Here is a 23,778-nt window from a genome sequence, read left to right as displayed (position 1 = left end):
CTGATAATTGTTTAGGTGCAGAAGTGCTAGGAAGAGTGATTTTCTTTAATTTTTTTTTAATGCTTAAAATTTACATGAAACAAGGTGGGTGAGTTTTGTGTTTTAATCCATCAGTTTAAGTCAAGGCTGTTGTGCTCCCTGTTTCTGTCTGGGCACACACAGCCTTTGTCCTTGTTAGCACATGCACTCCTGCAGCCACAGGGACCAAAGTTATCACTCACAATTTTCAAAAGGTAAAATTCTATTTTTTTTTTTTTTAATAACACGCTATATATATATTCTTAGCTGCCACTTCCCCTCCCTCTCCTTGCTTTGTAAGGAGAGATGCTATAATAATTGAATCTGGACTTTTCATTTACTCTACTAACTGAGATGTTAGATCCCAACAATAGAGTTGAGGTACCAAGAAATTAAAATAATTCAGTAGGTAGTTTTTCAGTCTAAGGTTGTTAAGAGGAAATCAAGAGCATTCCTTGAATAGTCGCAAAGTGGCTAAATCCCTTCTCCCCACACCCCATTGGCTTTCAGCAAATTCCAGACCCTGCGGGTGGAGTTGTCATGGTGGGCTCTGTTGTGCCGGGGTAATCCCTCTGGGAACCTCCTTAGCCTAGGAAGGGCCCCCTCAATGGGATCCTTCCAACGCAACTGCACCCATCAAGCCTCCTGAGCGGAGGGAGCTGTGCCAGCCAGCTCTCCTGCAAGGCAGGGCTTTTCTTCCTTTGCTGGGATGGACACACGAAAGACCTGGGAGCCACTGAAAGGATAACTTTTTGCTCGTACGTTTGGGAATTGTGTGTTGTTCCCCTAAAAACTCCTCAGTGACAAAATACCCGAAGAGTGATGGCCAGTTGGAATGCTTACTCCCCAGAGGATAGGGGGTTTTTAATCTCCATCAAACTACACGATGAATGTTTTGGATAGCAACTGTGAAATGAATTTATTGCAGCCAACAAGAAGCTCCCTCTATTGCATTTGAAAATTTAGAATATTTTAGACGTGCTATGGAGAAACTATCCTAGACCTGTTTGGTTTTTCTTTTACATTAGAAGTGTTATTTTTATAATTAAAAGAATTTAGTTAATTATACAATATTTGTTTCTCATCAGCAGTTAATTTATATAGAAAGGGAAGAGTCTAATTCTCCCTGCTACGTCATGCTATGTGATGAGGATTTTTCCTCTGTCCCCACATAAACATTAGAATTTCTGGTTTATTTTTTGAAGGCTGTAATGCTGTCATTAGCCTAGAGGCATGTTTTAAAACACAACTCAACTAATGTGCTCCTTGCAGTGGCTCAGCTTAGAAATATGAGAAATGAAGTGAAAATGAGGGGAGGATGACAGGGCCCTTCAAACAGAACCTGGTGAGTCACAACCTTCCTCCTCACCTTTAGTGTTTCTTAAAGCAAAGCAGGCTGTGAAGAAGCAAGTTAGTGCCTTCTCTGGAACAGCCACTGTGTAGTTGAGAGCTACGGAAGGAGTCTGCTGGAGCAGAAGAGGTGAGGAGGAACCAAAGTCAATGTAAGCAGCTTGTTGTGCCTTGCTGGGATTCAGGTGGCTCTGCTGGGCTTTGCGATGGGATTTGAGCGCCTTCCTTTTGGCTTGGCTTGACTGCAAGAGGTTCAGAGTGCAGCAGCAAAGAGAATTGAGGGTCTGTAGACGTGACCTATGAAAAAAGCTTACAAAGTGGGGTTTGTTTGGTCTATGGAAGGGCAGGCTCAAGGGAGATCTGGCAAAGCAAAGGGGGACAGGTGAGGGCTTTCAGAAAAGGTTGTTGAAAGGAAAATAATGGAAGGTTCCTCCATCCACTACCATGGGTGGAGAGTGAACAAGCAAAAAATTTAAAGGGAAGAAATTGAAGTTGGACACATCTCCAATGCTAGGGCAGGTAGGCAATGGAAGACACTAGCTGGGGACTTCATGGAGCTTTGGTCACTGGAGATGCTGAAGAAGAAACTGGGCAACATCAGTCAGGAGAGCCTCAGGTAGAACTGGTTCTCCTTGGGGAGGGGAGAGCTGTGCTCCGGCAGCTCCCTGTTTCAGCAAAGTACTTTATTTGTATGCCACACTTGCCGACCCAGAAGAACGATATTCTGGTTGAGGCTTCTCTGCTTAAGATGCAGCTTTTTATTTTTTGGTTCTTAATAAGCTGCTTCAGGATTAGCGAGCCGCTGTGAAGGAAGGAGGAGATGGCTTTCCCTCTGGTGTGAGCAGAGCTCAGCTGGGAAACCCCTGGGCTCGCCGAGGGCATCTGAGCGCTGCACTGATTGTCACACTTGACATTTTAGCTTGCAGCTTCTTCCCAAGTTATTCTAGTGTAAATGCAATACTGTAATAAAACTCCCAACAGAGAGATAGAAAATATTAAATATCTTGAAATTTGCTTTTAATACTTGCTGAGTATACATCTATATATCTCTCTATAGGTGGACTTTTTAAATATCTATCTAATGATCTATATTTATATAGTAATATAGTATAGATCTATATCTATATAGTAATATATAGTAATACAGAAATGGTAATATCTATACAGTAACAGATATGTATATGGATCTATAGCTATAGATATATACAAAAAAGTATAGCTACAGATATATAAATAAATGTGCTTCTACCCCATGGAGATGGCAATTTACCACCACGGCTCTATTAGTTGTTTCTTGGTGGTAAACAGCAAATACAAATTTTAATGACTGTTTCTGCCTCACAAAGCAGCCCAGCACGTACCTGGGTACCAACGGTGCCGATGATTCGCCTTCCCTCCCCGCCCCCACATGATAAAGAGTGCTTGTTTGTGGCAGGTGGATATTAATTGCTATGGTTTTGATGAGCACATTCAAATAGAGAATTTCAGATGATTCACCAAAGTCCGGGATCCAAACGTGTCGGGAAGAAAACTCGTCAGCCCCTGTCGCGCTGACTGGTGGCACCGTGTCAGTGCTAGGTGGGCGGTAGGATTGAAAGTTTGCTGTAGTTGTCGCTGGCTGAATGATGTTTCTCGCTGGGGGTGGACAGGTAAAGAATAGCCATCGCCTAATTACTGCCTCGTTTGGGGCAGCCAGGAGAGACCGTACTGTGTAACTTGATTGCTGGCTAGGTTTTGGGGCTGTTGCTGATTGTACAGTCCTTTCGGTGTTGCCATGGGAATGCAATAATTATATTATGAATAATTGGAGCATTTTCTTTTGCTGCTGCAGGAAACTGGTGTTGGATAATTATCACTACCTTTAATGGAAGTTGTGCTCAAAGCCGATTGTTTAGCATTTGTATAAACTTGTTGCAGAGAACAAAACTTCTTGCAAGTGGAATGCCATGTTATAAATGTGCCAGAAAGCTAACACGTGCACACGCACTCCCCAAAAATCACTGACATCATTAGAATGTGTTGAAGAGCTGTCTCAAAATTCCAAAGGCAAAATAATGCCCATAGCTGAACTTCCATCCTTATGATGTTCTTGTGGCTTGACGTTTGTCTTTCTACAAATAAATAACCTCTATTTATCAGACAGTTAATGTTGTACTGTATGTAAGTGACAATGCTGTTAATAACTGGTGCAAACCCCAAATAATTCTCACTTGATGACATCGGCTTCCCCTAGAAGTTAGCGCATGGTTATGTAGGTCTGGTGGGAAGCGCAGTTCCGCAGCTGTGGGGGCAGCAGGAGGATGCTGATCCTTCTGGTGCTGTTCAAAGCTTTAGCAGTGTCAAAACTTGATACATGAGTATTTTTCCGATCCCAAAACGGAGCCTGATGCTGACAGAGATCTCCCATCCTTTGTATGGGTCGGTAATAGTAACTTGATGAGTTTCTCCCATTTCTTTCTGAATTCAGCTTTATGGTCTCCTTGTCTCTCTCGGAGCCTCCTGCCAAGGGCAGGCTGGCGTTTTCTGTGCAACGTCTCTTCCGTCTCACCTTTCTCGGTAGTGCCCTTCCCTCTGTTCATCCACGGGCTTTCTGGCATATTTCTCTCATAAAACAAATGCTTATGCAAAGGAAAAAAAGTGAGTGGATATGCAGGACTTTTTTTTTTTTTTTTTCCAAAACAGAGTATTTTTCTATGTGATAACCTACCGGTCCTTAACGACCTGAAGATTTATTCAGGCTTAAGTCTTGTCTTATGACCTAAACCCTGTTCTGGGTTTGTGTCCAGTTACGTTCCCACAAGCTTCCTGTGTGACCCGGCATCAGGCATTTCACTTCTTTGTCCCACAGTTTCACTTGTGAAGCGAGGGGAATAACAACCCCGCTCCAGCCAGATGTTCTGGGGATGGATTTGTGAGTCCTTGTGGGGTAACGGGGTGCTGGGTCATAGAACTGCTTTTGTCCTCCTGCTTCAGAAGTCAGGATGTCATCTTGGGCTAATGTTCATCACAAAATGAATGTCTCTCCAGTTTCAGGTTATTGTGTTGTGGCTTGTGTGCTAATAGATTAATTTCAGATGTTTTCAACGTAGTTGGTTGTCCTCTTTGTTTCCAAAGTAGTCCTAATTTATTTAACGGTATTTGCCATTCAAGTCAACTGATTTTAGACAGATGTTTGTCTCTTGTGTTTTAGTCTAGACATCTATGATTTACAATCTGTAGCCCATCTGGTGAATTGCCCTGGGAGTATGCTTATTTTCAATGCTTGAAGTATTGCAACATACTCCTTGCAAGTGTTTTTGCAGTAGCGGCTGGGGAGCCAACCATCAGAAAAGGTTTATTTTAGCAAAAGAATCCAACTTGTTTGTTCAGATTAGAGCAGCAAAATACTCCATTTCTATTCAAAACAACAACAAAAAAATGTTCCACTCCAAAATGTTGCCCATAAATTGAAACTCTAGAATAATACATGGGCCTAGTTTAAGAAAGAAACAAAACCCACCTGGGAATGTGGAAGAACAGCAAAAGACCTGAAGAATCCATCTCGCCCATCTCCGTTCTCTGTGGCTGAACAAGTATACTTGTCTAACCGTTTCTAAATACTTTGGTGAGCTTTAGATTGTCAAAGTTTCTCGTAATGTGTCAGCTTAGCAGTCACTGCCGCAGATCACGGTTACTGGTGCTCCGTCCCTGCCGTGGGATGTCCCTAGGCTGCCGGACCAGGTCCTTGTCCCCAAGCACTTGCTGCTCCCCTTCCAGCCCCGCGGCGGGAGGAGAAGCTGTTGATGGACACGGGGACGATGTGCCAGGCTGTCAAAGCAGCCTATCGACCTCGGCTGGACTCTCCTCCGCTCGTTAAATTAGTGAGGTGTGATGACCCCAAAATCCAAGGTGCAGGATGGCATGTGAGGTCTTGCAGGTGAGGAGCGGGACAATTCCTTACGCTCTCAGGATAAGTATCTTAAAATGTAATGCGCTTCATGTTTGAAACGTCAAACGTGTGCGATGATTGAAAATCTATCAATTCATAGTTCTGTAGGGGATAAAAATGAACGTTTAACCCAGCTTCCTCTTCAATTCAGATGCAGTAGTACTTCTGTGTAACAGCTTGTAGTACTGTGATAGCTTTGGACAGGACACGTTCGGTGCAACTGATAGATTTTAGTTCATTTCCTGTTTTTATGGGTTACTGTACAATTTCTAGAATATGCCCCAAACCAGAATACAACATGTGGGAGACACATTGTAAAAGAGCATGCTGCTGAGTAGGAATCTCTTGGTTCGTGCGTTAAAGCGTAGAGTGCTGTTTTAACTACAGATTGAACGTACTCGAGCCTCCCGCTGTGTGTAGCAGGTCAAATAGCAACCACAGGTAAAATAAACCCATTTCAAGAGTCTCTAGTGTAAACAGCAAAGATGCTGTCATGTAAATAAGCCAGAAAATGCTCCAGGAGCTGTCTGCTTGATGCGGTTGGCACAGTTTTCTGAGTAGTTTGATTTGATCTTTGGTTGAGTGAGTTTGCCCGCACATGTTGGAGACATCGGTCAAACGCAGACTCTAGACTGGATATTATTGTAGGGCCTGTGGCTTTGAGATCCAAGTACCGAACAAGTGTACGTGATTTGCAGTTTCATGTTAATAATGACAATGCACTGAAACTGGGAGAGACCAATGTGTTTTTATAACTTTATTTTTTAAATGCTTACGACAAATTAACTTGATAATCTGGGATGGGGCGGAGGGTAAAGGACTTACAATTTGTGATTTCTAATGTAGTCACAGCATTTAGAAAGGATATTGAAAAGACATAAAGCAGTCATAAAAGTTGCAAAGGAGTTTAAGAAATGCATTTTACCTACATCAAAAGTGCTTCGATCTTCACTTTCAAACCCCGTGTTTGTACGTACAGCTTGAGTAACTGTGTTCAATGGCTAAACCATGCAGGTGCAGGAGACTTCAGGCTGATACTTTTTTGGATGCTTCATTTGCATTTAAGTAGTCATTTGATGCCGGATCCAAGATCATTTGAAATCCATGGAGCCATTTCTATTAAACTTGAGGGTTTGGGTGATGGTTTTTGTACTATTCTTACACGGTGAAGGAATTACTTCATACTATTCAACTGTGATCTGAACAGAAAATAGAGTTGAGGTGCCAGTCAATGTGAATGGACGCGTGGTAGGCACCCTTTTATCCACATCCTTACATGTAGATGAGGTTGTCTTAAAAAAATGACAAATATGTATGGATAAGCAGTATAAAACTCTCTATATGTTGCTTTCTTCAGGCATGAGCGTGGGGATGGCCAAGTGCTGGATGCTTTCGTTAACCCTGTGCCTTGATAAGCTGTATTGATAACGTTATTTTTGCAGCTTTCGTGACCCCACCTATGGCAGGTTGAATGCAGCATAGGTGGGATTTTTCTGACATTTTAGACCTCCCCAAAGGTATTTTTTAAAGCTGTCATTTTACTCCCTCAAGCACTTAATATTGTAAAAGCTCCTCCTTCTTTTCTCTCTAATGTGGAGTTGCGTCAATCTACAAGTTTATACTCGTCTAAGGACAGTGTTCGGATCTTCATCAGTAGCAAATTTAAGACCCTGTGTCCTAGTAACTTAAGTAGACACCCGGGAGTTGAGTTTTCCTCTGCCTTTTGCTGTACGTGAGCAGAGTTGAAGTTAGCATCTGAGTTAGCTCTTGTCTAGGAGAGATTGCACCTCAAAATTGTGGTGATATTTATATGTGAAAGCTCTTTACATCCCGCTTTAAAGGTTTTTATAAAGCGGTCCGACGCACTCGTGTTAGCTGGTGCTAACAAGCAGTTTTAGGCTGTGGCCGAAAGGTGAGACAAAATGCTCGCCGCACCTCTGCCGCAAAGGAAGGAAGATGAATAGAAGAAGCCGGGATTTTTTTTGGTTTTGCTTTCCTTGTCATCACCTTGCTTGGTCCGTAAGCTGCTTTGAGAATAACCAAGTGGAGGGAGAAGACACGTGTGCCTGACAGCGACAGCGAGCCTGTTTGTGCGTATTTCATTGAGGAAATCGTTTCGGAACAGCTGTTCATCCATGTGAAAATGCAAACCCTTGGGTCCCGGCCAAGGTCAGCAAGCCCTGGGTCATTTGCTTTAGCAAAGCAGGCCAATTTGCCCTTTAATTATCTTTCCTTTTCGTTTGGTCACACCTCTTGCTCCATAGATTTACTTCCTGACAAGCGCCCTATGTGAAAGATGTGATGCCAGTTTTATTGTGAATCAGAGGGAGGCATAATATTTTTTCGTGGATTAGTTATAACTGGTAAGCTTTATAAAATATAATGCATTTACCTGGCTGGATTTAATTTTCTACTTTGTTAGTGCAGTAGGTGCTTGTTGTTAAAATGTACAGGATTCTTAAATGTCAAAGTGTCCGTGCCCAAATCACTAAATTTCATATTGTTTCTCTGCTAATGCAGGTATTGTGGTGTGAAACGGTAAGTCGGTCTGTGTTTGCTAGAAACAGGGCTGAGAAATTCCTGAACTTCAGAGAGTTTTCAGTAACTGGTCTCAGAATGGGAACTTTATAGCGAAGCCTGGTAGGGTTTGCTCTTAGTAATAAGCTACGCAAAAAGCTCAGTAGAATCATGGAGTAAAACGTATGCCCATGTACTGAAGCTGGATGTGAAAAATACTGTACAGTGGACATAATTTAGTAATAAAGAGAGAAAAGCAATGCTCTATAAACCCTATAGGAAGAAAAATAGTATAGTAATGTTACTACTTTGCCCTATAATGCTATGTGGAAAGAAAGAAATGGAAAGAAGCATTGGAGGAATGGAAATGCCAGATTTTGGCTCCTATAATTTAAGGAAAAAAACTTAATTAAACTAAAGTGATCTTTAATGCATGCATAAAAGGTCACTCAGGAACAAGGGAAAAAGCATACTTATTCCAAAACTGGTTTTATACAAGAATTTTGGAAGTGTCATGGATTGCAACCAAGGCTATAATTAGCCTGGAAAACCTTGGAACAGAAGTTTCTCAAGTAGATTGTGGCAAGAGTCCTGAAGGAATAGAAATGGCCAGAAGAACTGACAATCTCTCCGTGACAGAAGCATCCTCTTGGCAGGGGAAGTGGGAAACAGAGATAGGAGGGAGACTTGCTTTGATCTGCAGCTTCACACAATAAGCCATGATAGAAGAAGGAATAGAATGATTGTTGTCATTTTTCTTAGACTACGTATGCAGGTGTTTTTTAAAAAGGCGATAGATTTGCAAAACCTTTTTGATCATCTAAAATGGTTACAATAATTAGCTTCCACGCCGTCAGAAGAGCGGCAGAGCAGCACAAAAGAGGGAGCATGTGGCTTGGAAGAGGAGGACAGGCTCTTACTGGGGTGTCAAGCTGTTGATTAGCTCTGCCACAATATGAGACTGAGTTGCTTCTTTTACTGTCCCTTAATTACTAACACGTGTTAGAAAGATGAAAAGTTTGTGCTCTTGCAGCTAGGGACAAGTGTGGTCTGGCACCTGCCTGGCTGATGGACTTTGGTGCCTTCAGCCTGGTGGCTCCTCTCCTTTGCCTCTTCTTTCAGAGGCAGGGAATCATTTCCTTGCACCTGCATTTTGGATGGAGCCAGCCCCAGTGTTTTGGGGCAGTCCTCCAGAAGCTGATGGAGGTGCTTTGTATTTACAGTGCCGGAGCTTGGGATGGAATTTGGCCTCTTGCTTTGTCAGCAGAGGTGGCCAAAGCTCTTCTGGCTCCATTTCATTATGAACTCAGGAGATGGCCTTGGTTTGTTAACAGGGTGGAAAAGTATTAAAGTGAGCTCATTTCGGTGTACAACGTCCGTCTTAGAATGGACTGACTTTTTCTGATTTGAATTAAATTTTGTATTGAACCATGAACGTCAATTAAAACTTGTAAAGTTCTAATTCCCCAGAGGACACATGACTTATATCCAGCCTGTGGATACAAGCAACATCGTTCTCTAAATGTCTACTTTTTAACAGTTCAAAAATATTTACATAATCAAAAATACTCAAAAAACCCCCCAAAACCAAAACCCCACCAAACCAAAAAAGACTGAGTTTTGTTTTAGTGTGAATTGTGGAGTGGTTTCACTGCAAGAATAGTCTTTTTAAATTCCTGGGACTCATCATGTTGTGGAGGTGGGTCTGTATTTTACTCACTACCGCTTGAAGTTGTTTTGATACAGTTGATGAGAGAGATGAAATAACGTATGCTAAAGTCATTTGGCTAGCCTTGAAATCAAAGTGCTGGAAACAAAATCTAGCTGCAAATCACTAGGCTGTCATTCTTTTAAAACCTGTTATCCAAATGATTTGTTTAAAACCTGTTATCCAAATGACTTTAACAGTTTGTGGGTCATACACAAGGTTAAGAATCATCTTGCACGGTGCACGTTTTGATGATAAAACACAATCATTTTTTTTTTTTATTGGAATGGAAGTGTTACAGTGAATGGTATCGGTGGGGGAGTTTGATTTCTTCCTGCAAGTAGATCGCTACTCCATATGAGCAATTGGCACAAGGTTTAGAAGGACAGATATGAGGCATGCCGAGCCAAGTGTTTCTCATTTGTTGTATAGAGACTATCTGGTCTGTATGTAGAAACTCCAAAACTGTTCTATTTTTAAATTTATTTCTAAGTCAGAGTACCTATTTTTGAGAGAGACTGGCTACGGCCCATGCAACTATAAGTAGATAGCATTTTGGTGAGGGGCTGCAACAGGTTAAACATTAAAACTTTATTAAGCAACGTTTACTGGTAACACTTAAATTATTGTCTACTTAAATGGTGAACTCGGGATTTTTGATTTTATGAAGACATTTTTTCTTGCAGTTTTTCAGGTTTGAGAAATCACTGATGAGGAATAAGTCGCGTAACAATGTTAATTATTCATTTTACCTTATCTCAGGCATGTTCCATGCTGAAGAACTGAACGACACTTGATAATCCAGTGTGGATTGAATCTCCCAAAAAAGCGTCATTGTGTGTTTACCACTATTGGCCGTTACGTATAGATATACTGTCCAACTTACTGTGGAGTGAAGCTTGGCAGTGTATCTAGACTGAAGTAGATTCGGAGAGAAATAAAACCCCATATTCCTCAAAAGAAACTTGCAGAGATTTTTTTTGATAGGGAAAACACATTTACTTAAAAAATATTTCTCCAAGTTCCTTCTGAACCAATGGTCACTTCCTCTTTTTGGTGGGTTTAAATAGCGCCATTTAGGTGGCAACTCCCCCCCAATAATCACGTACTGCTCATGCTGGAATTTTTTCCATTCACACTAAAATTGTTGGCTATCTGGGGAGACAAATAATGTTGAAAGGGCTATAGAATAAGGTGGGGGGGAACACGTATGAGCTGAATAAGTAATAACAACTTCTTTTTTTTCTTACTGGGGCTGTAATATAGGTAAAGTTCCCTACATAGTTAAGTATAGGGAAGTACGAAGAGCAGCAGAACCACACACCTAAAATGACTTTTTCTAATTTAAACTTCGGAGTTTCCATGTGCTTAATATACTTGATGATAAATTACCATATTTCAAATCTAGATGTGACTAGTAAAAAACATATGTGCTGATTAGACTATAAATAACTGGATAGAGAAAATGAACCAAGATCAGAGGAGATATAAATAACTCGGATGGATCCCTGTGTGTAACTTGCATTTTGAGAGGGTGAGAAGTCCTCCTTGTTGTGTGATAAGCAGCCTGAAGAGTATAAAAATGTAGGTGGATAGGGAATGACTTTCTGATAATGCGGACTGGTTTTGCTGGTATCGGATAGAAGACTGTGGCTCACTTTGCTGTGGGGGATTTAATTTGATTTGTCTACACTTTAGGAGCAGTCGCTCCTAAAGGTCATTACATCCCATCTGTGCCTGAAGTCCTTCGTATGTTTTAGTGTTTAGCTTCCTTGCCTAGAATGTGATATGGTTTGGAGATGTTAGATGGCTTCTCCATCAGAGAAGGTTATGAAGTTATCTTTTGTATTGTTAGTCAAAGCTAAAATTCAATTTACGATAGCAAGGAGCAGAGTTCTGTCTGAGCTCTTCTCAAGAGTTTGACCATGACTATTTTCTTAGCCCGTGGCAAATGGGCTAACTAACAGGTTAGTGTCAACATTTTAATATGGAACAAGGAAGTAATGAAACAAATTTTTGTTTTTCAAAGTAGAAAACTCTCGTTGCAACCATCTCTCTGATGTTTGGGGGGGGGTTCATTTTATTGACTGCTCTGTGTGATGTTCCCGGTTTTAATGGCTGAATAAATGAGCAATTGAGTGAACTATTTCCATTTTATCTAGACACTTTCTTTTAGCTGTGAGGCTCTGTTTGCAAACGTCGAACGGTTATGGCACTTGCTTTGTTGTACTTGTACTCAGTGCCTCAAAATGGAAGTTGCATGTTCAGGGCTGGATTTCAGAGTGGAAACCATAAGCTTCTTGCTTGTATAACCACATTCCAAGGTTAGTCTGAATAGCTGAGATAATGAATTTGGTCTTTGTACATTCTTAAATAGATAGATAGTTTTTCACATATGTGATTTTTTTTTTTTGCTACAATTGGATGCTTTCCTTGGGAGCTGCCTAATTCCAGGCTGCACAGTTTCTGCTTTGTTCTCTGCTGCCATGCCTTCGACAAGAATAACTTAACCAGATTTCAATATAGGAATTGTGGGCTGCTAAAGGACATATTGTGTTACTGCTTAATGCTGTATAAGTTGATCAGTGGGTAATATAAAGTCTATGTTTTAGCTGTTTTATGATGAAAATATTATTTCAACGGAATATATGGTAAAGTCATTGAACAATGATCTTATTCTCAGAATGATGGCACAAGGCATTTTCCATACACCAGAAATTAGTGGAGCTGCTCATTTTGTTATTGCAGGCTTCAAAAATAAAGCTATTTTTAGCCTTTTCTGACCAATTGTGCCATTTTATTAACTGAAAACACTAATATCTTATTTCTTCCTTTCTGTTAGGACCAGCAGAGGTTCCCATGATGTCACCCAATGGATCCATTCCCCCTATTCATGTGCCTCCCGGTTATATCTCACAGGTATGCTTCTTGAAGAATTAAAATGTATATAAAAACAGTAGCATTGATCCATATAGAGAAGTCTACTTGGTTGAATTTTAAGTCAGAAATATTAATGAAAATGGTAATACACATTTTCGTACTCCTCGTCTTTACTGACAGTCCACACACACGTTTGCACAAGTGAGCGTGCACGTGCCCCTTCACACACCGGTATGCATACCAGTCTTTAACACTAGCAAAAGCTATGCATACAGACTGAGCCTGTATGTGCAACTACTCTCTCCCTGTGAGAGGGAGAGGAGTCCACATTGTTAGGTGATGCCTTAAGTTCTAGTGGGACAGTCAGAAGGGGTAGGAGACCGGTGGAAGTGAGGGAAGGAGCCACTGTAGCGATAAAATATGCTGTTGATCCTCAGTATCTTCCCCGCAAAAATCGCACAGCGTATCAAGAACTGGGGTTTTTAGTTTGTTTTCAAGAATAAATGTGATTTAATTATCTATTTATGGAAAAAAAATGGAAAAAGCGTTTCACAAAGCTGTTAGATTTTGGAACTCTTGAGCAGCTACTGCTCTTCTGTGTAAATAACCACTTCACATTACCAGATTGTTTGTGTTCCTACCGTCTTCTGCAAAGCTTAGGCTCTTTCTAAAGTAAGGAAGAAAACAAGGAAAAAAAAAAAGGTTGATGTAAGGCAGAATAGCTGTGAACAATACAATAAATCCAATAATTTCACCACTTCCATTGAGACCTGGACTGGACTGCAAGCATCATTAAAAGTATACAAAGTATTTAAAATATCCTTGATGAATAGCATAAGAACTTTTGATACATATATTTTGGCGTCTTGTTAAGCAGAAAATAGATGATGTCCTGGAAACTTTCCCCCTCCCCAGGAAACATGTGAGCTTGTGTAATTCTGAAAAATTGTGGATGGCGTCATACTTAAATCCCACAAAATACTGCAATCGCCCTGTGGTATTTTAACTTCTGAACAGAGTGAGAACATGCCTCAAGTACGGGGGAGGTTGTTAGTCAGGCTGGGAGGGAGGGCACGCAGGAGGGCAGGGTGGTCCGGTCCCCCTGCTCCTCAAGCGTCCCGAGGTGGGTGGTTGGGGTGCATTGGCAGTGCTGTTTAATACTCCTCATGCACTCACCGAATTTAATAAACTGACCTATATCATGCAGAGGAATTTTTTAAAGGTTTACTCTTCCTTTGAAATAACTTGAACACCTTTTTATTATTAAAAAGTTTATACCTTCCAGCCCTCGTACTGAGATAAATGGTTGGGTATAATTGAAATGCTTTCCAAACCAGAGTGATGAAAATCTTCCAGTTGTGTATCTGTCTGAACTCAGTTCCTCTTTAATGCTTTTTGGGGGCACCATAATCATTTCACTAAAGAAGCCTTTAAGTAGTTTCTTAACCAAAAAAAACAAAACCCAACAACCAAAGCCACTCTCCTGAAGAAATTTTTCCAAGGAGCTGGAAATGTGTGGTAAAGTTTTAGGGGACAACTCTGTATTCAGTGCTTTTCGGCAGCAGAATGTGTGTTCTGCTCTGAGTGGTAGGCGAGCCTCTTGCCTTTCAGACTGCTTCGTATTAAATAGTAGCTGAAAGTGTGTAGTAATCAGATTAGTTCTTATTGTAATAAATGTCCCTGCCTTATTTGCTCTTGCTTTTGTCTGTTGCCTCATAGTTAAAGACTCTGTTTCATGACAAACAATGAGAACAAAACTGAAATTTAGACTGGCAAGGGAAAGGCCATAAAGCAAATTAATGCAGTCTGAGATATGAATCAAAATATATTTGATTTTTGGTTTGATTTGTCCCCAAAGTGTACATCTGAGAGTCAGGCAGAAAGCGGATACCCCTGTGGAGAAGTAACGATGTCTATTAAAAAAAGGCATGAAATCTTTTTTTGTTATGCCAAGCCTGTGGGAGCTGTGAGTATTAGCCTTAAATATTACATTAGTTATCTAATGATTGCAGCCCTGGATTAAAATGATGCTTCATTACTGCTTCTGTATTGTGAAAATGATCAGCAAAATATTGGCAGGAGGTTGTGTGCCCTGCAAGATCAGCTCCACTAGAAGCAGCAGAAAAATAGTTAGACTCTATTCCTAGACTTCAAGGACCATCTTAGTAGTCGTGACTAGAAGCCGGGTTTGTTGGTATTAAGGAGATGTTCCCAATGATGAGCTTTTGCCAGGGTGGGGAAAAATCCAGGGAAATAATAGAAGACAAATACACCCCACCAGTTCAGATCATTCACGCTATGGTTTTACTTTCAAAGACTGGTTCAATACAGCCAGTTATTTAGCATTTCCTTTTCAGCAAACCTCTGTGCGTCTCTGGCAGATAGGAACTATCAGATCAGAGTTCATGTCTCCACGATTCTTTGTTGGCTAAGGGTTAGTTAAATACGAAAGAGAAAAAATGTTCCTTGCTGTGCTCTTGCTGGACAATATTGCTCCAGTGAAAGTTAGTTGTGGAAGGTGGCATGGTAGAGAGATTTGTATTAAATGCTTGCGTAGTCAAAAATCCTGGTTTCAACTGTTAGACGTTGAAGGAGAGGAAGGGAGCAGCTCCTACGACTTGTCAGGAGCCGGGCTCAAGCTGTTAATGCCCATTCCGGTTCTGAGCTGCGGAAGGAGCTGGTTGCCTGCTGCACGAGTCCTGCGGGGCGGGCTGGGACCATGCCCTCCCTTGGGATGGCCGCTGGAGGCTACGTGCCCTTGGGGTCTGTGGCTCTGTGCCTCCTCCTGGCTCCCAGAGCACTCTGGCTCCCTGGTGTCAGCATAATCTGAAGATTAAAGATCATGATTTGGATGCCAAGCTATTAAATTTGGGGACATCCTCATGGGTTGTTGTTTTTGCTTTTCACAGTGTATGCCTGGGAGGCGGGAAGGAGGATTTGGGGTGTTCCAGTGAGAACTAGAACAATGGAAATGTCAAAAGGCGCAATCATGAACTTGTTTGCTTAGGGCTATTGGCTGAGGAGTGCTCTTTCTGAAATAAATCTGGAGCAATTCCACTGGACTTTCAGGAATTACTCATGTGTAGTTGGACATGAAAATTTGGCACAAAACTCCACTTCTGATTTTATTTACAGAGTTGTTAATATGTGGTCTGTGCCACAGATATTTTAAGGCTAAAGAACTAATTTACTGGTTGGAGCATGAAGTATGCATAGAGCTGATACGACTCCTTTTGTCAGGAGGTAACACTGGGGTCATGTAGTCTGAACTATGCAGCTCAAGCCATGATCCTGCAGTTCAATATTCCTGCATCAAGCATTTAGCATTTAACAGAACTAGAGCATAACCTCTAGAAAGAGGAAAGTCTTTAAGTGATATTTAAAGTGGTAGAAAAATCCATCATATCCTTGGGAATCAGGATCTTGGGTACATTCTCTACGCTACGAGAGGTGTTTTTGTATGACTTACTGCTCACAGAGCTTCTCTGTGTCTTTTGTAGACTGCGGTCGATCGAGTCATCCTTTAACAGGGTGATCCTCCCCAATGCCCTGAACACAAAGACGGTTCTGCACATCTCACACTCATGTGGAGCAAGCCATAAATGGATCATCCTTTTAAGTTCATGAGCATTGGCCCTGAAGTTCTGTATCATTCTAGATTTAAAATACCCCAACATTCTTGCCAGCACTATAGATGTTCCCCTATTTTCTAGCTTCAAGGTACAGATTTAATCCTGGTGTTTGTACGTGATGGATGGCAAAGATAGTGATGCAAACTTGCTAGGGCTGGCATGAGCTTGGATTGGCATCCTTAATAAATTAAGTGAATAAATAAAATGTTGACATCCAAGTTCCTTGAGGATGAGCTCATTCTGTGTCATTTTCTGGTACAGATTGATTTATGAATGAAGTTTCAAATTAGTTTATGAAATTCCCGAAGTACTATTTGTGGTCCACCCAGTGGCCATGCTCCAGATGTCCTAATCCTAGCACTCTAAGATTAAGTGAAATAAGAAATTTTTTTTTGAAAGCAAATGGAAATTAATTCCATATTACCATATTATACCCATTCACTAAACGTGTATGTTATGTAATGAGAGCAGTTGTATTCCTTTAACTGGAACTCGCAAAATATAGGTACAGTTTACCCGTGCAAAATTAATGTGCCTGTCTTTCTCCTGGGGGTATAGTATTAAATTTCAGTGGAGACAAATAAGAGAACATGGAATAGTGATGTACTCTGAATATGTGAATTAACTCTAGTTAGATTGAGTTTTCATTGCTACAGTGAGATCTTTAATGTAAAACAAATAACATTTAAAATGGTACTCTCAAAATGTGGCAAATGATGGGGGAGGCAGTTTTATTGTGTATGAGTAATGTTCATCCAGATTCTCCTGAAAGTTCATCTATCTACCTCAGACAGTAAATAAACTCCCAAAAATATGGAAAAAACCACACAGAACTATGCTATAATGATATTGTTATTGAGGCAGCATGCCAATTACACCAGCAAGCTCAAAAAATAACAGCAAAAGACAATTTACCTAGTAACAGTTTGAAAAACACAAAATAATGAAAGTTTAGCTCTAGGTGCCAAATGACCAGAGATGCTTGTTTTCTGTAAGTATAAACTGCTAAAATTAGTAATAGCAATTACTTTTAATATTCCAGTTGCATCTAGAGACCTCAACAGGGATTAGGGTTTCATTGCTTCTGGGCGCTGAAGTAAAGACAGTTTAGCAGACAGTGTGTTTCCTGATGACTTTATGATCTTCATGACAAACGGTTTTAAGCAGATACGAAGAACTGCAGATTTCTTCTTTAAATAGCAAAGTTTAACCTCTCTGCTAAGTTATGTGATTTACATTAATATATCAAAACTAATTTCCTCTGTCTGATGAATTGAAAGAGTGTAATCTCCCAGAATGGCACTACTATAATCTACCCACTGCAAGTTTTACAGATCAAGATATATTTACAATCTTAACCTGTGCTGGTTTTATAGCTACCTAATACATATAATACATAGTACATTGGCTTACCGATTTTATGATCTGTTAAGGACAGACAATCTTTAAATATGATATTATGTGCAGCTTCAGAAATCTACATATAAATCTTTAATTCCTATTGTAGGGAGAAAATGCCCTGTAGGATAGGGAAAGAAAGTATTTTTTTGCAAGGTCCCCTGTGTTTCTGCGTTTATTTGGAACACGTGCGCATGAAGTAACAAGAATGCTGTCAGCATTTGTGGCCTGAGAGGAAACAAATAAAATATGTGAATATTAGTCTCTTAGCTTTTTGATGAAAGTCATTTGGAAAGCTGTCTCATCCTCTGATCCCTGGCTTTTCTCTCACAACTGCTGGTATTTTATAGTTTCATCTAGGAGGATAATTTCATCAAAAAGGTCTTTGAAGGAATGCTGAGCTTTCCTCCTGGCTCTCTAGAAGATAGTTCAGGAAGAGAAATCCTAATAATTTTCAATATGGGTTTACATTGCGTGCTGCTACAGAGGACAAGCTTTCTGTCTAAATCTGTTCTTTAACGTAGTCTGTCTTTCGCTAGGGCACAAAGTACACATGTAATCTGGTCTAGATGCACAGATAAGAGCTTATACCCACCTGGAAGACTAAAGTTGTCTTTGAGGCTTGGACTAGTTAAAGCCATGATGAAAACTTTTCACATCAAGATGTAGGAACTTGCTATCTCAAATTAGAGCATGATCCAAGTCTAAGAGAGTTAAGTCCAACATTTCTGTACCCAGTCCTACATAAGTAGTTCTGTTTATCAAATATGTGCTAAATGGAAGAGGATTTTCCTCTTCTTGAGGTTTTGGAGTGCAGGTTTCAGACCTGGCACCAGGATAAGAGATGCTGTGGAGGCTGAGTAGAACGAGTAGCAGAGGTAGGAGGCCTGAAAATGCAGCAGTTATACCGATGTGATAGTCTAAATCCCTGAGGTTCAGCCACCTTTTGAGGACACTATAAAGTCTTTGAAATTTAAAGCTAGCAGATGACAAATTGCTAGCTGAGGTTGTAAATTTAGAGGTTAGGATCAAGTACGTTAAGCTAAACAATTCCTATTCTGGTTACTCAGCATAGCAAGCAATGCATTTTTTTTTTTTAATGTAAAACTCCAATTAAAAGTGAGTGAATTAACTTTCTATGGGAAATTTTCTTCCGTAGGCAGCCAACCAACCCACAGAAATTGTCCGTGTCTGTTGTGGCAGCCCGTAGCTAACGGGCATAAATTCATATAACCTTAGGACACGCATGGTCTGAGGAAGGAACTGGGTCAGGCAATACTAGTTAAATTTTACCCTGTGATAACTTGCTCAGCTGGTGCTTGAGGCACAGACTCGTGTTCGCTGGAGCATTACTGCTGATGCTGCTGTATGGGGGTGGGTAACTCCAGCTAGTGTTGGTGACAATCAGCTGAGAGTGGCAGCATCCTACAGCAGGTGCCCTTGATGCACGTTCACTTATCTCATACAATGCATTCATCACATATATTATTCCATCTGTGTGTCATCGGTAAGTTTAGAAAAAATTCGTGCTTCCTTTGTGCTGTTCTACCTTATGCACGTCAACATACAGAATCAAAGGGATAGGAACTGTTCTTATGCAGTTGTATTTTTAAGTTCCAGAAATGGCAGAAGCTTTTTGAATAAGTTTCAAGAAAAGCTTGGCTCCTAAGGCTGGACTGAAATTTGGCTGGCTGACTGTTCTCCAGACATATAGCTCTGGAAAAATTATAAGCTGAAGAACTTTTTTCAGCCTAAGCACATTTCCACCTTCCTACATCTGTTTTTACATGCTTTGACTCTGGCATTTGGGGCCAAGTTATGCATATTCCAGAGCTGATTTGCACGGACGTATAGACCAACTCCGTAGCAGAAAAAACCTTCTGCTTTATGATTTGTCTTGAACAGATACCTGTTGAGAACAGAGCAATTCTTTTGAAAATGTGTGTCAACACAATGGGTTCCTGCAGAGTACCCGTCTCTGTGCACACACACGGCTTCTCTGCGATAGCAGTGCCAGCTAATTTCCAAGAGTTACTAACTCTGTACTCACTCAGAGTGCTGTCAAAATCAGTGGTAGAAATTTTGTGGGCAGAACGTAAGGTTGGTCCCAATGAGTACTCTTATTTTGGTGCTTTGTGTTCCTTTTTCAATTGTTTTACTCCCTAAATACAGGTTAGTTATTTTGTCTCTTACCCACATAGTTATCACTAGCAGCAGTAAGTCTCCCAGTGATGAGTGTGGCTATCTGAGTCTCCAGGAAAAGCCACATCACCACTATGATTACTTCTGCTGATATTAATTTTAGAAATGTGTTTATTCATAAACCTAAAGACCAACCATTTTCCAATGGGAGAACAAACTGTAAACAGTGCTGGTTTAAAAATATGTTTGGCTCAGATGCTGCATAACGTGCTGATTTCCCTGCCTTCCCTTCCAGGTGATAGAAGACAACACCGGCGTTCGGAGGGTGGTGGTTACCCCCCAGTCTCCGGAGTGTTACCCTCCTAGCTATCCTTCGGCCATCTCTCCAACCCATCACTTACCTCCATACCTGACGCACCATCCCCATTTTATTCACAACTCTCATACGGCTTTTTATCCTCCTGTCACTGGACCTGGGGACATGCCACCACAGTTTTTTCCACAGCATCATCTTCCCCCAACAATATATGGAGAACAAGGTGAGCTGGAAGGAAGGTACTGGTGTTTCACACCTGTGTTCAGCAAGTTTTAAGGGCTAGTGAAACCAAGAGTGGAAATTAATTGGAGAACTTGTAGGGTGGTTTTGCCCACATGGATGGAGCCGCCTCCTTTAACGTCCAGAGCAGGAAGGCGTTGGGAGGTGTAGCCATCCAGAGTGCAGCAATGCAGGACAATCCTGTGTTGCAACACTGGGTTGCAGAAACAAAACCAATTTTAACTTAATTTGTAAATACAGTGGGGAAAAAATGTCTCATCCCATGCTTCAGACTAGGGACATGAGTCACGCCGATTGCTCTTGCTGTGTCACGATGCAGCATTGTACAGAAAACCAAGAGACAAAATGTGTCAGTCCTGGCTTGGGAATGAGGATGGATACGGAGGGCTGGATCCGAGCACAGCTTGCCGCAGTCATTTCCAGTGGGAAAAGCTGAATACCGCTTCCTGTTAGCTGTAATGTGCCTTCTGCCCCCCAGCCGTGGTTTTCCAAGAAATAACAGGCATTTTCTGTTTGTTGTTCTGGTTGAGACTGTGCAGTAAGTCACTGAAAAGCATTGTCCGATACCAAAGGGTAGCATGGCAACCCTAATCAGGCCATGAGTAAATAATTGCAAGAAAAGGAGTAAAAGGGGCATGTTTCTGTCTGAACTATGCGCTGTTATGTCTTTGCCACCCTGGAGATAAGTCTTTGTGTAATCTGAAAGAGGACGTTAACCAAAAAAGTAATCGGCAAAGCTATTTGAGATGTTTAAACAGATGGAAATCAGTTCAGGATTCATGGTTTTACATTACTGCTGAACTACCTGGAGCTAAGACCCTTTCTATAGAATATGTTTAAGCCATATCACGGGAAGTGAGGTTCTGCTGGAGGGGGAAGGAAGAGGCAGAAAGAGAGAGACGGAGGTGTCTATTGATGCCACCTCTTGAAGTTTCTATTGACCGACAGACCTCATTTTCCAGTGAGGAATGGACCCTTACAGCTGACATGGAACTTCATTATACTGCGGGAAAAGAATTGGGAAGCTCAGGAAACCATCAGGACGGTGTAGCTGGCCAGATACGTAGGGGAGGGACTTTTCCCTTGGAAAGGGAGTAGGGCAGTTTGTCAGATTGCTTGACAAAGTCTTGGGTGCAAACACGGTAGGGTGCGAAGTGAACATAGAGCAGCTAGTTAAGTAGATGTTGAATATTTCTGTAGCCTGGAGATACCAAGAAACCTATTCAACTTAAAAATAAAATGAAAAAAAAAAAAAAAAAATCCTTGGTTGCTTTACTGGAATGACCTATACCTGTAACACTGAAGTAATTGAAGTGGTGAATATTGTACTGATAAGCATTAATCCACCGTTTCCCATTTGCTGTGCAATGGCTTATACTTTAAACAAAAACTGTGTTTATTTGTAGCATGCTGGTTTTAGGCAGCTAGTTGCTGTGAGAATACAAGTAGGATCATGTAGCTAGATAAGGAAAGATGAAGGCCAAGATGCATTGAAATAGCAAAGAAAGAAGGTCTGGCTAGTTGAAACGACTTAGTGCAGTGTACATGGCAATCTCAACTTAAAAACAAGGCTTCCAATGGCTGGATAGGATGCTTGTTTGCTTCAGAAGTTTGTACGGTAACTTCTGAATGGATGTAGAAAAAAATATGAAGACTATATCAAGTATCAATTGTTATTTTGCTAACAAAGGCAAAACTGTTGTTTTGGGCATGAATTTGTTCAAGCTTCAGACTCCAAGTGTAGTGCAAAAAGGAGGATTGAACTATAGAGAAAAGCAGAAAATATTCTGATTCCTGCAAGCTGACCTGCCTTAGGTTAGAGATATTCATTCTTGGAGGGGAGAAAGGGGGATTCTATTTAATGACATGTATCTGAAGTGTATGTATGATATTTATGATATTTCTCAAGCTTTTTTTAGACATTTTGACTTACCCAAAGTTTCCACCTCACGCTGCGCTTCTCTTCTTAGGCAGGCACAGTTGACACGATCGTAAAGTCTATTTATACTGGGAAATTAAATTGCATGTAATCAGTGATGGCAGCTTGAAACCAGAGCATCTCAGCTTACTCTGTCCAGTCAGGCCCTGGGGAAGAAAATGCTAAATTGCTGTGAACTTATGAAGGCTTGTTCCTAAATATCAGTCTCCCTGGATTTTTTCTTGAAATCTGTGTCCCCAAAACACAAAGACTGAAAAGCAGGGGAAAAACTGTTGCCCTAATTGCTGTATTTTATTTGTTCATATGCACTTATCCAATGAGTTATAAAATCGCAAACAGCGCGTGAGCACACTTAATATAATACAAAAGATGCATCGGTCCTGCAGAAAAGCTTTTTTAAGGAAAAACCCCTTTGGTTTGTTGTAAAATCCATCTCCAGGAAAATCTGGCATTGTTTCATTTAGAGATGGTCAGGAAATAGGTTTTCTCAAAAAAAATCCGTGATTTTGTAGTTCTGAGTTAACATGGGTGAATTCTTCCGTTTCAGAAATCATACCACTATATGGGATGTCCAGCTATATTACCAGGGAAGATCAGTACAGCAAACCACAGCACAAAAAACTCAAAGACAGGCAGATTGATCGCCAAAACCGTCTGAATAGTCCTCCTTCATCCATTTACAAAAGCCATATAGGCAGCTGCACGACTGTATATAATGGTTATGCAAAGAGCCACAATGGAGCAAGCAGCGGAGGCAGCAGCGGCGGTGGGGGGGCTCCAGCAGTGAAGAAACCAGAGCGCAGAGCAAGAAGCAGCCCAAAGTCAAATGAACAAGACCCACAGGGTAAAGACAGTTTTATTTATTTTTAATTCCTTTTTATTGCACCTTTCCGGCTTACGACCGCCTATATATGGATCTGGTAACTATGCCAAAAAACACTACCACCCACACATAACGGCAGTGTTAATACAGTATGAACTTTAAATATAAACGTTGAGCTTGCTATACTGTATTTGTTTTGTAAGATGAACCGGTTGCCTCCCCATCTTTCATGACTACTCCCTGGTAGATGCAGCATCATTCTCTTTTAATCTGTTGGAAGTAGAAATGCATTTTATGGGCAAGTTCTTGGTTTTATTTTGCTTTTCATACAGGCATCTTGGCCCTTCACAAAAATCCTTACGGACAATTGAGCTATAACCAAAACCTGACTACTAGGTACCACTACTTTGCATCTCCTAGGTAAATGTAGTCAACTTATTAGAAAGTTTAGAGGCGATTGCTGAAAAAACAAGTTTGTTTATGTGGAAGTTCCATGGAAATGTGATTAGTTGAAACGGAAGTCATTTGAGAAGAAATTACTTAATCTTAGCCATTGAAATTAGTGGTCAAATAAATCTGGCTACTTTTAAAATAATTTTCTTCCATGTTTTCAGAGGCTTATCATTTAAAAAATTGAAACTTTATGATAAAACATTAGGTCATGCATCTAATCACATCTCATTTATCACAAGCCATTCTGCACATAGCCAGTTCTACCTAAATTTAACTTGATAACTTGTTATAATCCATTATACCTTTCAGCCTTTCTCTTCTCTTCTCTGCCTGTCTCTTTGCTGACTGCTACAATTGCAACTGGCTGAACAAACTTTTAGGTAGTAAGCAAGCTTATACCAAACGCGTTTAGGATATTTATAATGTAGCGCACT

General features: G+C 40.8%; 1 protein-coding gene across 1 annotated transcript in view; it reads left to right on the top strand.

Moving 5' to 3' along the window:
* Positions 1–23,778, top strand: part of FNDC3B (fibronectin type III domain containing 3B) — a 170,445-nt gene that overhangs the window by 49,016 nt on the left and 97,651 nt on the right. The window contains exons 3-5 of the mRNA XM_059822504.1: positions 12,364–12,440; positions 19,869–20,112; positions 22,616–22,912. Coding sequence (XP_059678487.1) covers positions 12,364–12,440; positions 19,869–20,112; positions 22,616–22,912 — 618 coding nt within the window. The remainder of the gene's footprint in view (positions 1–12,363; positions 12,441–19,868; positions 20,113–22,615; positions 22,913–23,778) is intronic.

Source organism: Gavia stellata, chromosome 11 (assembly GCF_030936135.1).
Source record: "Gavia stellata isolate bGavSte3 chromosome 11, bGavSte3.hap2, whole genome shotgun sequence".
NCBI classification, from domain to species: domain Eukaryota; kingdom Metazoa; phylum Chordata; class Aves; order Gaviiformes; family Gaviidae; genus Gavia; species Gavia stellata.
Note: the sequence above shows the minus strand (reverse complement) of the source record. Positions and strands in the feature narration are given on the sequence as shown.